This window comes from Hyperolius riggenbachi, chromosome 5 (assembly GCF_040937935.1).
Source record: "Hyperolius riggenbachi isolate aHypRig1 chromosome 5, aHypRig1.pri, whole genome shotgun sequence".
Taxonomy (NCBI): Eukaryota; Metazoa; Chordata; class Amphibia; order Anura; family Hyperoliidae; genus Hyperolius; species Hyperolius riggenbachi.
In genome coordinates, this window is record NC_090650.1 from 422,152,300 (window position 1) to 422,166,424 (window position 14,125).

General features: G+C 46.8%; 1 protein-coding gene across 2 annotated transcripts in view; it reads left to right on the plus strand.

The window, feature by feature from the left end:
- The window catches only part of EFR3A (EFR3 homolog A), a 180,765-nt gene that overhangs the window by 79,270 nt on the left and 87,370 nt on the right, over nt 1–14,125 (plus strand). For both annotated transcript variants that reach the window (XM_068238034.1, XM_068238033.1), the window contains exons 5-7: nt 2,477–2,627; nt 10,639–10,760; nt 12,760–12,909. In XM_068238034.1, coding sequence (XP_068094135.1) covers nt 2,477–2,627; nt 10,639–10,760; nt 12,760–12,909 — 423 coding nt within the window. The remainder of the gene's footprint in view (nt 1–2,476; nt 2,628–10,638; nt 10,761–12,759; nt 12,910–14,125) is intronic.

Sequence of the window (14,125 nt, forward strand, 5' to 3'; positions counted from 1 at the left end):
TGACGGCTGTTGGCTCCGAAGGAGGCGGAAATACCCGATCGCCGTCGGGTCCGCTCTACTGCGCAGGCGCAAGTCTCCGGCGCCTGCGCAGTAGAGCGGACCCGACTGAGATCGGGTATTTCCGCCTCCTTCGGAGCGGAAAGCAGCCACAGCGCCCCCCGCTGGAGCCAGCAAAGGTAAATATTGAATTGAACAGTCGGGCCTGTCGCCGGCTGTTCGGAGGGCTGCAGCGAGACCTCCGTGGGACAGAAGATGGCGTGGGAAGCCTCATTAGGATCCGGAGGCTTCCCCCACCCGAGGTGAGTACCCCCCAGGGGACGTTTTTGATGTTACAGAGTCTCTTTAAGCATTGCACTAGCACAGCGCTGGGCAAATTATGGAGTACATTTGAAATCGGCGCCGGTAGACTTAGGCGCAGGATACAGCCGGTATATGGCTGATCCTGCTTCTGCACAAGTACGGGTGATTTAATTACTATTCCCCCTCCAGGCCGACATGGATAGTGGGGGAATGAAATAATTCGGCTTCCAGCGATTGCTGGAGGCCAAATTATTATGTTTTTAAGCAACCTCGGCTCCGTCTTCTGACGGAGCCGACGTTACTCACTGAGCGCTTCAATAGGAATGATTCCTATTGAAGTCTATGGAGGCGCCGGCTGCGCCCAAATCTAGCAGCGCTGAAAAGCACTGCTCCGAAATTATGGCCCATGGGCCAAATCCGGCCCGTGTGCGCTGTTACACCGGCCAGCTGACAGGCGGCTGGATTCCCCTGCTCCCCCCCCTCCTTCCCTGTAAAATTGCGCAAAGGCATTGGGAAATTTGAAACTCACCTCGCCCATGGAAATCCTGCATCCCATCTCCATGGCAACAGGACGTCACATGACGTGTAATATGCTGGCACATTCTGACGTCACATCCTGTGACATCCCGTTGCCATGGAGATGCAACGCGGGACTTCCGTGAGCGAGGCGAGTTTCAAATTCCCCGCTGCCCGCACGCAAACAGCCTGGGCTGCGTAAACATTGCCCAGGCCCACACTAGCACCTTTATATCACTGCGAATTTCATCATTACCGAACTCAAGATCAATCACACAGAGGTTAATGCTGACAGTAGATTGTAGTTGGGCAGCAAGATTATAAATGATTATTGTGTCATGGCAAATATTTTTATTGGGATTTTTAGAGACTCCATAACAAAAAAAAAAACAAAAAAAAAAACAAAACACCCCTCTGGGGGATACTTACCTTGGGAGGAAGAAGCCTAAAGGTTCCAATGAGGCTTCTCCATCCTCTGTAGCTTGGGGGGAATCCAGCGATGGCTCCCCCGAAAGTCCCTCAACTAATCCAGACAAGTGGCGTGCCTGTGCGCCCAATGTTGACCTACCGTGATCCTGCGCAGGTGCAGTAGCTGCTCTTCCTTCGGGCTATGGCGGAAATATTCACAACAATTACAGCACCCTGATACTGCGCTCATATGCTGAGTCAGATGTTATATAGGTCACCTCTAAAAAATGTTTTATATAAAAGATAATGAATCAAACATTCATATTACAGGTGCTAAATTCTAAGTAAAACACAATAGCAGGCAGTAACCACATGTATAATGTCCTTGCTCATATAATAATTATCATGTAGGAGCGCTCTTCCTAGATGCGTGCAACCATCAAAATAAAGTTCTTCAGTAAAAATGGTTAAGCGCTCTTCTCTGCCTGTTCTTTCTTAGACACAGCAAATATGTCATATAATGAAAAAGCCCCCCCTTCGGGTAGAGACTCACCAGACTTCTAGGCCTCCAAGGCCAATGCTCGCATTCGGGGTATTGGCCACCCCGCAGCCTCTCTGGCAGTCCTCTCTCGGCTATTCCCAGTCTGTGTAAGCAAAAAGCGGATTCCACATCGCGTAAAAGCGTACCAGTTTATTTTTAAAAAAAGTTAAAAACAGATCAGTGGTGTATAACCACTCATTGGGTCAGAAAACTTCATCAAAAATGAAGATGGCGGAAATAGCCGAGCCCGATGGATCCATTCTACTGCGCAGGCGCAAAGAACTCGAGCCTGCGCAGTAGAGCAGATCGATCGGGCTCAGCTATTTTTGCCCTTTGCTTAAACGCAGAGCCGTTACTGCACTGGATGGCGGTAGGTAAATATTTACCTTGCTGCTGTTCGGGGGGCGCAGCGATAGATTGCCGGGATGGAGGAGGACGGGGGAAGCCTTGTTAGGATCCAGAGGCTTCTCCCTCCTGATCATCAGGTATTGCTTTAGCATTTGATCAGGTTATAATAAAGATCATGTATATCATGTCTTTTCAAGCTTTGTGTGTAATTGAGTGGTGCTGTTTCTTGGGCTTTCTGCTCTTCCCTGAGTGTACATGTTTCTAGGCCTCGCGCACTCTTGATAGGCCAGTGTGAGGACACTTTTTCCTGTTTGATTTCTCTTTGCATAGAAAGGTAATGCTAATGATAAGTGTGTTTTTCAGCAATGTGTTTATCGCCATGGAAGCTCTGGACCAGTTACTGATGGCTTGCCATTCGCAGAGCATTAAGCCTTTTGTGGAGAGTTTCCTGCATATGGTGGCCAAACTACTGGAGTCCGGAGAGCCCAAACTTCAGGTCTATGGAACAAATTCTGTAAGTAGTCACGCGGTAGTGCCTTGCTGTATAAAACCGCTCCATTCAGCACTGGGTCGCTATGTCCCAAAACTTAGACTTGAGCTGCGTATGCATGAACATTTACTGTCTGTGGGGTTGGAATTTCGATACACCAGACGAGTTTGGGGCGGAGTTCTGTGCAGATGCATTGCTAGACCACCTGAAGGCATAGCGACATGGACTGTTGCATGGAGGGGGGGAGGAGGACTGATATAGGGGCTGGTGAGTAGTAGAACAGTGGCCTTGGCCCAAGCTCAGATGAGGTGATCTGGAACTCCGGATCTCTCGCAGTTGGGGACTGCAGAGGCGGCCCCAATTGGCCGCCATGGCTGAGAACAGTCAATAGTTTTTACAGGGCTTTAGAGTGTTTTATTTCTACTTTAGACAGACGGCGCATTGCAGCATTACTGTTACTACTGCCAGCGTTGTGGAATTCGTTTGACATGCGGTGCATGGGTAACGCGATTGCTGCGGTGATGACTTGCAATGGGTGCGTAGCGGAATGCGCGTTGCCATATTAAGGATGATGTTACCCATGTACCGCAGGTTGCGTTAACTGCGCAACATGTGGAATACAGTTGCTGTAGTAACAGTACTATTGCTGGGCGCTGTCAGACCACAGCAATGTTGCCGCTGCTTTGTGCATCAACCTCTGATCAGGGGTGTCCAACTCAAATGCAAAATTTGGTGAAATTGAACACTGGGACCAAGTCGCAGGCCAACCTCAATATCAAGTAACCTCTGCCCACTCTTATAAAGTTCCCTGGTGTCTAATGGCCCCCTCCCTCCTCTGTACAGTTCACTAGTGTCTTCTTCCTCCCCTATAGAGTTTCAGGGGGTCTGTTGAGCCTTTCGCTCCCATACAGTTCTCTGATGTCTAATGGCCCCCTCCCTTAAACAGCTCCTTGGTGTCTAGTGGCCCTCCTCCCTCCTCTATACTGTTCTCTGTGTCTTGTGGGCCCCACCCTCCCCTACGTGGTTCTCTAATGTCTAGTTAACACCCCCCCCCCCATCATACATTTCCCTGGTGTCTGTTGCTTTTCTCCTCTCTCCCCCAGATGGTTGTCCTGGTGATCTAGTGCTTCACCTCCAATATAGCTTCCCTGGTGGTCTAGAGTGGGCCAAACATAATGCAAAGTGGGGACCACTTGCAGGCCAAATTAGTTTTACATGTATGGTCTAAATGCTAATCACCCATCATCAAGAAATATATAGTGCAAAAAATGTCACTATACATTCCCTCTTAAATACCATATGAAATGATTATAGCCTATACTGCCAAGAGATGTACAGAAAGATAATTGCACATCTCCTCTTTACTGTAAAATACAATGAACCCCCCCTCCCCCTCCTCCCCCCAATGTAAATGCAGATATTTTCAAACAATTATCAGAAAGCAGCTATATGGGGATTTTTTTCCCTTTAAATGAAAACCTCACTTTGCAACGACCTCCGATCTTTTTTTCATTTACACTTCAGTTTTTAATTGTTAGCATAATATCTCTTGAGTCGTCACCCTGGTGGTCTGTTGACTCCCAGCCATTTTTTAGGGCGTCGCACAGTCTTCTTCTTCGCTGTCAGACGGTGACACTAACCAGCATCTTTATTTAGACTCCATATTCCGTTCGGTAAAATATTCATAATGTACTTATCTTGAGAAAAGTAGGTCAAGAATGTTCTCCTCTTGGCAAGCTGAGCGCCGTTTGATGTTATCTCTCTAATCGCTCCCAGAGCTATTTTTAAGCTCCTGTTTCCCCCGTTTTTTTTTTGTTTTTTTTTCCTTTAAGATTCTGGAATTCGAGGTCCTGGAAAGAAATGTTTGGTTTTATCGCCTGGCATCTTCATCAGAAATAAGTGTAGCGATGGGTTTTTTTTTTTGTTTTTTTAATAAAATCCCACCAATTACAGTGTATCGCCGGCTTTCCATCAGACTTGATACTGAGAGATGGTAAATGCTGTAAATGGTATTCATTACCTACTTTGTCCTGTTGTGTGCACAGCGTAAACGCGCTCTTGTATTATAATGCGCTGTATATGCTCTCAGATAAGTCCATCAGCGGTTAAGCCAACCCTGGATGTTTAAATGAAGATGTCATAAAAATTTCCTGTGTATAAGAGGCGTATGTGGGTCTTTGTGTGATTCTGGGGACACTGCATTGGTATGCAGGTCTTCATGTGGTCCTGATTAAGCCATTGGCATGCAGATCCTCCTGCCCCCCGTTAATACGTAGGTCCTTTTATTGTCCTTGTGCCTCCCGTTGGTATGTACGTCATCATGTGCCACTCATTATGTAGTTTTCCTATGGTCTTGGTGCCCCCCCCCCCCCCCCCCCATTGGTATATAGGTCCCTGTGCCCCCATTATTATATAGGTCGTCTTTTGGTCCTGATGCACTCCATTGGTTTGTAGGCCCACTTGTTTCCCCCATTGGCGTGTAGGCCGTCTTGTAAACCCTATTAGCGTGTAGACCCTCTTGTAGTCCTGGTGCCCCCCTTTGGTGTGTAGGTCCTCATGTACCACTCATTATTATGTAGTTCCCCTATGGTCTTGGTGCCCCCCCCATTGGTATATAGGTCCCTGTGCCCCCCATTATTATATAGGTTGTCTTTTGGTCCTGATGCACTCCATTGGTTTGTAGGCCCACTTTTTGTCCCCCATCGGCATGTAGGCTGTCATGTACACCCTATTAGCGTGTAGACCCTCTTGTAGTCCTGGTGCCCCCCTTTGGTGTGTAGGTCCTCATGTACCACTCATTATTATGTAGTTCCCCTGTGGTATTGCTGCCCCCCTCCCCCCCCCCTTGGTATATAGGTCTTCTTATGGTCCTTGTGCCCACCATTAGTATATTTACCCTCATTTGCCACTCATTATTGTGTAGTTTCCCTATGGTCTTGCTGCCCCCCTCTATTGGTATATAGGTCCCTGGGCCCCCCATTAATATGTAGGTCCTCTTGTGGTCCTAATGCCCCCATTGGTATGTAGGCACTCTTGTGTCCCCCATCGGCATGTAGGGCGTCTTGTGTACCCTATTAGCATGTAGTCCTGGTACCCCCTATGGACATGGAGATCCTCGTGTGCCTCTCATTGGTATGAAGGCCCTCATATGCTATTGGTGCGCCCCCCAAAATAAATAAATAAATAATATCTTATATGTTCTCCATTTAGTATGCAGATCCTTGTGCGGTCCTCCTGCCCCTATTAGTATGGAGGTCCTAGATGTGTCTTCCATTTAGTATGCAGGTCCCTGTTCTGGCAACCCCATTGGTATGCAGGTATGCCTCTGCCCCCCCTCAGTAGTATACAGCTCCTAATCATGTACTGGTCTCACCAGCCTGCACTGACAGAGTAACATAACATTCTCCTCTCTGTTGGCTGGCATGAGGCATGAGTCAGCTTCCAGATACTTGTGGGTGAGCTTCAGAGTTGGTCATGTGACAGTGAGTCACATGATGAAAGTAAGTGTCCGGGAGCTGTCATTAGGATTCAAAAGAATATTTAGGTTGGCCGCCAAAGTGGTGATTATGATTTATACTCACCAATGCCAATCTTGAAATGTTTTGGTTTAAGGATGTGCTGTTCCTTGTTGTAGAACACTATTGTGAGGCATAACATCAGCTTATCTGTGAGTATATTTGATAAATTTAAAAGAGGAACTGTAAGGAGGATTATTTAGATACCAAAGTTTATCCATATTGCTTGAGTTCCTGTTTCACCTAGAAAATTGCTGCAAAATCCCTGCTATTTTGCCACAGTTATGTTTGCAATCTCTACTCGGTGAGCGATTTTCTTTACCTGAATGAGAATCGCAAATGTGGTTGTGGAAACATTTTGTGCAATTTTCTGTGACAGACTGGTTTCAAACAGCACACGTTTCGTCACGCAGGCTTTTGTCAGGTGCTAGACAAAGGCCTGTGTGTCGAAACATTGTGCATGCTTTACCTGTGGCTAGGTTACAAAAAATTGGGCTATAATTGTCAAAATCCAGGTCGGGATTCGGTGAATTCCTTGTTTTGCCGGGTGCAGGCTGGTTGACTCCCCGGCATTGAAAACTTTGCAATCAGTTTGAGCGATTGGTCGATCTTGGTTTGATTAGACAGCCTCTATACCCCTCTAACTCAAGTTGTCCTTTAAGTTTCTCCCCTTACCTAATGGACCATATGTTTAACCTTCAGACAACTGTCATGTTACATGTTTTGAGGGAAATAAAAAAGAAGAAATGAGAGGAGACACTAAAAGAATGCCTCCCCTGAGATACTTGGCCTGAGCTACTAATGTGCGACTTCAGCCAGCTTTCAAAATCATTCACTTCAAAAGGGATTCTCAAGTGCTTTACTTGACAGAGTCCAAAGATGTGGAGGTCATACAGAACCTGTCTGTTCACAGCATTTGTAAATCAGCATTGCTGCTTAAAGGATACCCGAGGTGACATGTGACCTGATGAGATAGACGTGTATGTACAGTGCCAAGCACACAAATAACTATGCAGTGTTCCTTTTTTTCTTTCTCTGCCTGAATGAGTTAAATATCAGGTATGTAAGTGGCTGACTCAGGCCACATACACACATCAGACCATAGTCTTTTGAAAATGAAAGATCACAGACCAATCTTACCACCCTTCATGTAGTATGAGAGCCATACTCTACACAGTCTTTTCTATGGAGCTGAACTCCACATCAGAAAAAAACTCTTTGCAAGATGCTGCACACACAGATGCTGTACAGACACAAAAGATCAGTATCTGCAAAAGATCTGTTCCTGCCAAAAATCCATTCCTGCAAATTGCAATGATAGTCTATGAGATCTGCAGATCATCATACACACGATTTAACTGACATTCATCTGCAGATCAAGCAATCATCCGCAGATCTGAAAATCCATCCTGGTGGATCTGATCTGCAGATGAATGTCAGTTAAATCATGTGTGTATGATGATCTGCAGATCTCATAGACTATCATTGCAATTTGCAGGAATGGATTTTTGGCAGGAACAGATCTTTTGCGGATACTGATCTTTTGTGTCTGTACAGCATCTGTGTGTGCAGCATCTTGCAAAGATTTTTTTCTGATGTGGAGTTCAGCTCCATAGAAAAGACTGTGTAGAGCAGTGGTTCCCAACCTTTTCCGGCCCGGGGAACACTTTCTGACCATATTTTTCTCCGGGGAACGGCGGGGGGCGCGCGGGTGTTTGCGCGACCTAGTGGACAGTGCCGTGTGTAGCAGGCTATGGGGGGGGCTGGGGTGCGGCTGCATAGCTAGCATAGTTGCCCCAGTATAGGGAGTTTAGTTGCCCCAGTATGGTTAGTATAGTTACCCCAGTATAGCTAGTATAGTCCCAGTATGGATAGGTAGTGCCCCAGTATAGGTAGGTAGTGCCCGGTATAGCTACTATAGTGCCCAGATAGCTAGTATAGTGCCCAGATAGCTAGTATGGTGCCCAGTATAGCTAGTATAGTGCCCAGCATAGCTAGCATAGTGCCCAGTATAGGTAGGTAGTGCCCCAGTATAGCTAGTATAGTTGCCCCCAGTGTAGCTAGTTTAGTTGCCCCCAGTGTAGCTAGTTTAGTTGCCCCCAGTATAGCTAGTTTAATTGCCCCCAGTATAGCTAGTTTAATTGCCCCCAGTATAGCTAGTTTAGTTGCCCCCAGTGTAGCTAGTTTAGTTGCCCCCAGTGTAGCTAGTTTAGTTGCCCCCAGTGTAGCTAGTTTAGTTGCCCCCAGTGTAGCTAGTTTAGTTGCCCCCAGTGTAGCTAGTTTAGTTGCCCCCAGTATAGCTAGTTTAATTGCCCCCAGTATAGCTAGTTTAATTGCCCCAGTATAGCTAGTTTAGTTGCCCCCAGTATAACTAGTTTAGTTGCCCCCAGTATAGCTAGTACAGTTGCCCCCAGTATAGATGCCCAGGAGGGGGGAAGTAGCGCTAGAAGGAGGGGCAGTGGAGGCAGCGGTGGGGAGGGGGGAAATATCCCCCCCCTCCCTTACCTGGGACCCCTCCTTCTGCCTCTCTCCCCCTCCATTTATCGGTGGCAAGTGCGGGGCGGCTCGGCGGCGGGGAGACATGCGCAGACTTACCACTTCTGCGTTCCAAGCGCCGGCAGCGTCATGTCGTCAGATCTCCGCCTTCAATGCCGCCCACTGTGCTTCCTGATTAGCGGAAGCACAGTGGGCGGCATTGAAGGCGGAGATCTGACGACATGACGCTGCCGGCGCTTGGAACGCGGAAGTGGTGAGTAATTCTCCGCGTGCCTCCCCGCCGCCGACCCCGCACTTGCCACCCATAAATGGAGGGGGAGAGAGGCAGAAGGAGGGGTCCCAGGTGAGGGAGGGGGGGGGATATTTCCCCCCTCCCCACCGCTGCCTCCACTGCCCCTCCTTCTAGCGCTGCTTTCCCCCTCCTGCGTTCTACATACAGTAGGAACGCACGGCACACCAGGCAACATGCCGCGGCACACTAGTGTGCCGCGGCACAGCGGTTGGGAAACGCTGGTGTAGAGTATGGCTCTCATACTACATGAAGGGTGGTAAGATTGGTCTGTGATCTTTCATTTTCCAAAGACCATAGTCTGATGTGTGTATGAGCCTTTAGTCCTGACTCAGACAGGAAGTGACTACAGTGTGACCCTCACTGATAAGAAATTCCAACTATAAAACACTTTCCTAACAGAAAATTACTTCTGAGAGCAAGAAATTGATAAAAAGGGGAATTTCTTATCAGTGAGGGTCACACTGTAGACACTTCCTGTCTGAGTCAGGACTGAGTCAGCCACTTACATACCTGATATTTAACTCTTTCAGGCAGAGAGAAAAAAAGGTACACAGCATAGTTATTTGTGTTCTAGGCACTGTACATACCCATGTCTATCTCATCATGTCGCTTCAGGTATCCTTTAAAGGACTTCTGTGGTGACACTTTTAATCTATTTGTACCCACCTGGGACTTCCTCCAGCCCCTCCAAGCTATTTCTGTCCCACGCCGCAGCTCCGGTCCTCCTCGGTGTCCTGCTGGCTGCCAGTAAAGATTGGTGGCCCGCTGGCAGGTCTGTTCTCCTGCTCACCACGTCGCTGGGTGCGTACAGCAGGACAAAGAGGAGGACCGGAGATGTGGTGAGAGACTGAAATGGCTTTGAAGGGGCTGGAGGAAGCCCCAGGTGAGTAAAAATAGATTAAGTGTGTCACCTTGGAAGTCTTTTAAAGAGGACGTTTAGTGAAAAGGGGGGAAAAAATAAATCGATACATTACATGGTGAATATCAATCATTTCTTACATAGCAATTTTGTTGTTGTTTGACCCACAAAGAGCCTGCAGGTCAGCATCTTTACTACTGGCAGAAAAGAAAAAAAACTAGACAGCACAAACTATTATTTATAACCTCGCCCACTAACATTGCAATAGGCTAAATGGTTGTTTTTTGTTTTTTTATAGATATACATTACATACAGTATATGCCCAGAGGGAAATACTGTAGTAGGCTACCTGATCCGCAGGGCTGAGCGGATCAAGTAGCTGCAAAAAACACAACTCCCCGCCGCTCCTGTGCGCCGCAATGGCCCACTTTCGTTTGCGTGACCTCACGATGCTGCGCTGAAAGACTGTGTTGTCTCTCATAGCGTGCAGGGAGGCGGGGAGCGGCAGGGGGTGCGGCCGGAGAGAGATGCCCAATGGCAGTTCAGGAAACCCTGTTAGAGCGCCCCTGGCGGGCATTTTAAACGGGGAATTCCTCTCCCCTCTATTTACCTCCAAGTTAGCAACAAATCTTCTCGCTAAACTCGGGGGGGAATAGCGCAATACCACCCCCTTCCCTCCGAAGACCGACCTTGGGTTCCCTGTAAGAGTTTGTGCCGGAGGGCTGTTGAAAGGGTTGTCCGGCCAATGTTCTGACACTCATGGAACTCCTTTCTATGCCTTGTTCCCCCATGAATTCTTGCATTCCCCATTAAGCATGAGGTGTGAAGAATTGTCTATTTTTACGTGTTTTTTTTATCCTTGTTTCTCTATAGTTTGTCAAGTTTGCAAACATTGAAGAGGACACCCCTTCCTATCACAGGCGCTACGATTTCTTTGTGTCTCGATTCAGCGCCATGTGTCATTCCTGTCACGCTGACCCTGAAGTGCGCACAGAGTAAGTTGCAAGTGAATGGCCTATATATCCTACCTATACAGCCATTCTGTGTCGGGGAGGGAGGGTTTGATCTTCAAGTATCTTTAAAGTGAATCTCCGGACTAAAAATGTACTCAGCAGAACTGAAAAGGCTTGGTGTCTCTTTAACAGTTTCACAGCATCAGAACTTTGTTTTTCTTACCAAAGCATCATTTTTAGCTGCATTTTTATCTAAGCTCCACCCATCAGAGAAAAAAAGCCCGGGCTTTTTTTCTCTGATGCTGTGCAGAGCATGATGGGATTTCCTATGTTGTTCACGTTGCCTAGCAACTGAGAGAGGTGATCAGGACACAGGACAGTTGGAACTGTGTCTCATGCTCCCTGTCACCTCCTTTCAACCAAAAAGATGGCTGCCCTCATGAAATCAAACATTTGCCTGTTCTTTTAAAACAGTGTGGGTAAGAGATTATATTACCTATCTATTTTAATTAACATAACTAATGTAACTTAATGACAGTATGTTTGTTTAGGCTGGAGTTCCTCTTTAAGGAGGAACTTTACTGAATGTAATTAAAATTTCATATGTTTTACAATTTCCGTTTATAAATTGTTATGACAGTGTTTGTAAAATTCTTTCCTCTCCCCGGTTTACAGTCTTATATTTATCACAGGTGGTGACATCTTTACTCTGGTAAGGTGCATCACTGTGGAATGTTTGTTTGTTTTTTTTGTGATGTTTTGAAGTGAGCAACAACACCTGGTCTCCCAGAGTTCACTGCAGCTGTATAACCTAGGCTAAACCTCACTAGGAGGACGGGGGGACATGCCAATGTACAGCAATATACCATATTTTTCGGATTACAAGACACACACTTTTTTTTTATCTTAAAAAAGTGGGGAGAAAAAGTCCCTGCGTCCAAATGCAGGGAGTCCTTAAATTACAATTGCCCGCTGATACTACCTGATGGTGTGTTGAGAACTCCCTTTACTGTCCATGTTGCACTCCTGGAAGAGTGAGGGCCCATTTCCACTATCGCGAATTCGCATGCGTTTTTCGCATGCAAATTCGCATAGCAATACAAGTGAATGGGACTGTTTCCACTTGTCAGGATTCCTTTGCGTTTTTCTGTGCAGAAAAAAAATTGCATACCACATACCGCTATGCGACTCGCATACAATGTATTTAATAGGAAATTCTCATAAGGTTTGAGTATGCAAATTTTCATGCGAATTTGCATAGAAACAATGGAAAAGCACACCAGCACTGCCATGGTTAAATTCGCATACATCGTCATCCATGCGAATTCACATGAAAATTCGCATGGACCCGCATACGAAATTCGCATCCGCATGCGAATTTTTACCGCGGCGATTCGCACCGCACAAGTGGAAATGCAGCCTCAGTAAAAGGAGAAACTGCTGATCGCTGCGAGCGCCCAGGATCAGGAGAGAGATGAATGCATCTGCCGCTGCTAATTGCATTACACAAGGGGAGGGCAGGGGGACACAAAAGGGGACAGGAGGACAAAAAGGGGGCAAGAGGAGAACAAAAAGGGGGGCGGGAGGAGGACACAGAGAAGGGGGGGGGGAGACAGAGGGGGGACGACACAGAGGGGGACAGGGGGGAGGACACAGATGGGGGCAGAAGGAGGACTCAATAATTGGGAGGGGTGGGGGAATGGTTCATAAGACTCCCCTGGACCAGGGCTTTGGGGTCCAGGTACCCAAAATGGCTCCGACGACTCCAACTCTGACTCCACAGCCCTGCCCTGGACCATGGATGTGCACCAGATTTAGTATTTTTTTCCCCTAGTTTTTGACCTCTATACCTAGGTGCGTCTTATAATCCGAAAAATACGGTAGCTATTGCAGTTGAGTCTGATGCTAGAAGGTGGGTATCCTAAATGTTTTACATTCTTCTATACATCATTGCGATGCCTCTTTAAGCGGAATGTAGAGGAGATTTTTAATACATTTTGCTGCCCAGTGGAACAAATATATTTTTCTATCCGTTTTGCAGAATCAGAATTGCCGGAATTCGGGGTATCCAAGGAGTTGTCCGTAAAACTGTGAATGACGAGCTGCGAGCGACAATCTGGGAGCCGCAACACATGGATAAGATCGTTCCTTCCTTGCTTTTTAATATGCAGAAGATAGAAGACACAGACAGGTTTGTGTAACTAAAGTGCACCTGTCACTGAATAATTTTAGAAGGGGACCGCATTTGATTTAAAGGACACCAGAAGTGAGAGGGATATGGCGGCTACCATATTTATTTCCTTTTAAACAATGCCAGTTGCCCATCAGCCCTGCTGGTCTATTTGGCTGCAGTAATCTCCTGAATAACATCAGAAACAAGCATGCAGCTAGTCTTGTCATATCGGACAATAATGTAAGAAACACCTGATCTACTGCATGCTTGTTCAGGGTCTATGGCTAAACATATTAGAGGCAGAGGATCTGCAGGACAGCCAGGCAATATGCATGGTTTACCGAACAGTTCTACAGCGCTCAGATGCCTACACTTTACCTAATCAATATGATTCAAATATGTTATATACAATCAATATGATTTTTCAACTATGACACACATATAATCTTTATGTAATCTTATGTAACAGGCATACACCAATCTGGTGAATCTACACAGTAGGTATATTAAATGCAGTCCCTGTACGCCACACAGTTCTATGGGTCCACTTCTGGAAAAAGGCTTGAGTAGGTCCTTTCTTGTAAATACTGTCTCTATACCAGACCAGCGCTCCGACCATAAATCCTCTTTGTATAGATTGTAGCCACCACCAAGGACACCCTAAAAGATCCACACTCACCAGCTGCGATGAAATGACTCATTCAGGGGATCCCCTGAATGAGTCATTTCATGACGAAATCAATAGGGAGGAGCCCCATGCGGAACTAACAGGAGTGAGAGCAGTGGGACGCGGTGGCGTGGTGGAGCGAGCATAACCCTGGATTAACATCATATCGGCGGTCAGCCCGGGAGGCCGCACGGGGTGGAGCCCGTTCCTATACTCCACAGGCTTACCGTCTGCTTGTAATATGTGAGTGGAACCTTTTAATAAACCGTCTTTTATCATATGATATCTGCGCAATGATAGCCTTTGTTTATATTGAGGTGTATATGTGACCCAAGAAGGAGATAAGGAGAGGTCTGTGAGTGGTGTCAGCCACAGGGTGTGGGGAGCCTGGCAAGTACCTCAAAGGCGAATTAAGGCCACTGTGGTTACTGGCCCATCGCAGCTGGTGAGTGTGGATCATTTAGGGTGTCCTTGGTGGTGGCTACAATCTATACAAAGAGGATTTATGGTCGGAGCGCTGGTCTGGTATAGAGACAATATGCATTGTTTAATAGGAAATAAATATGC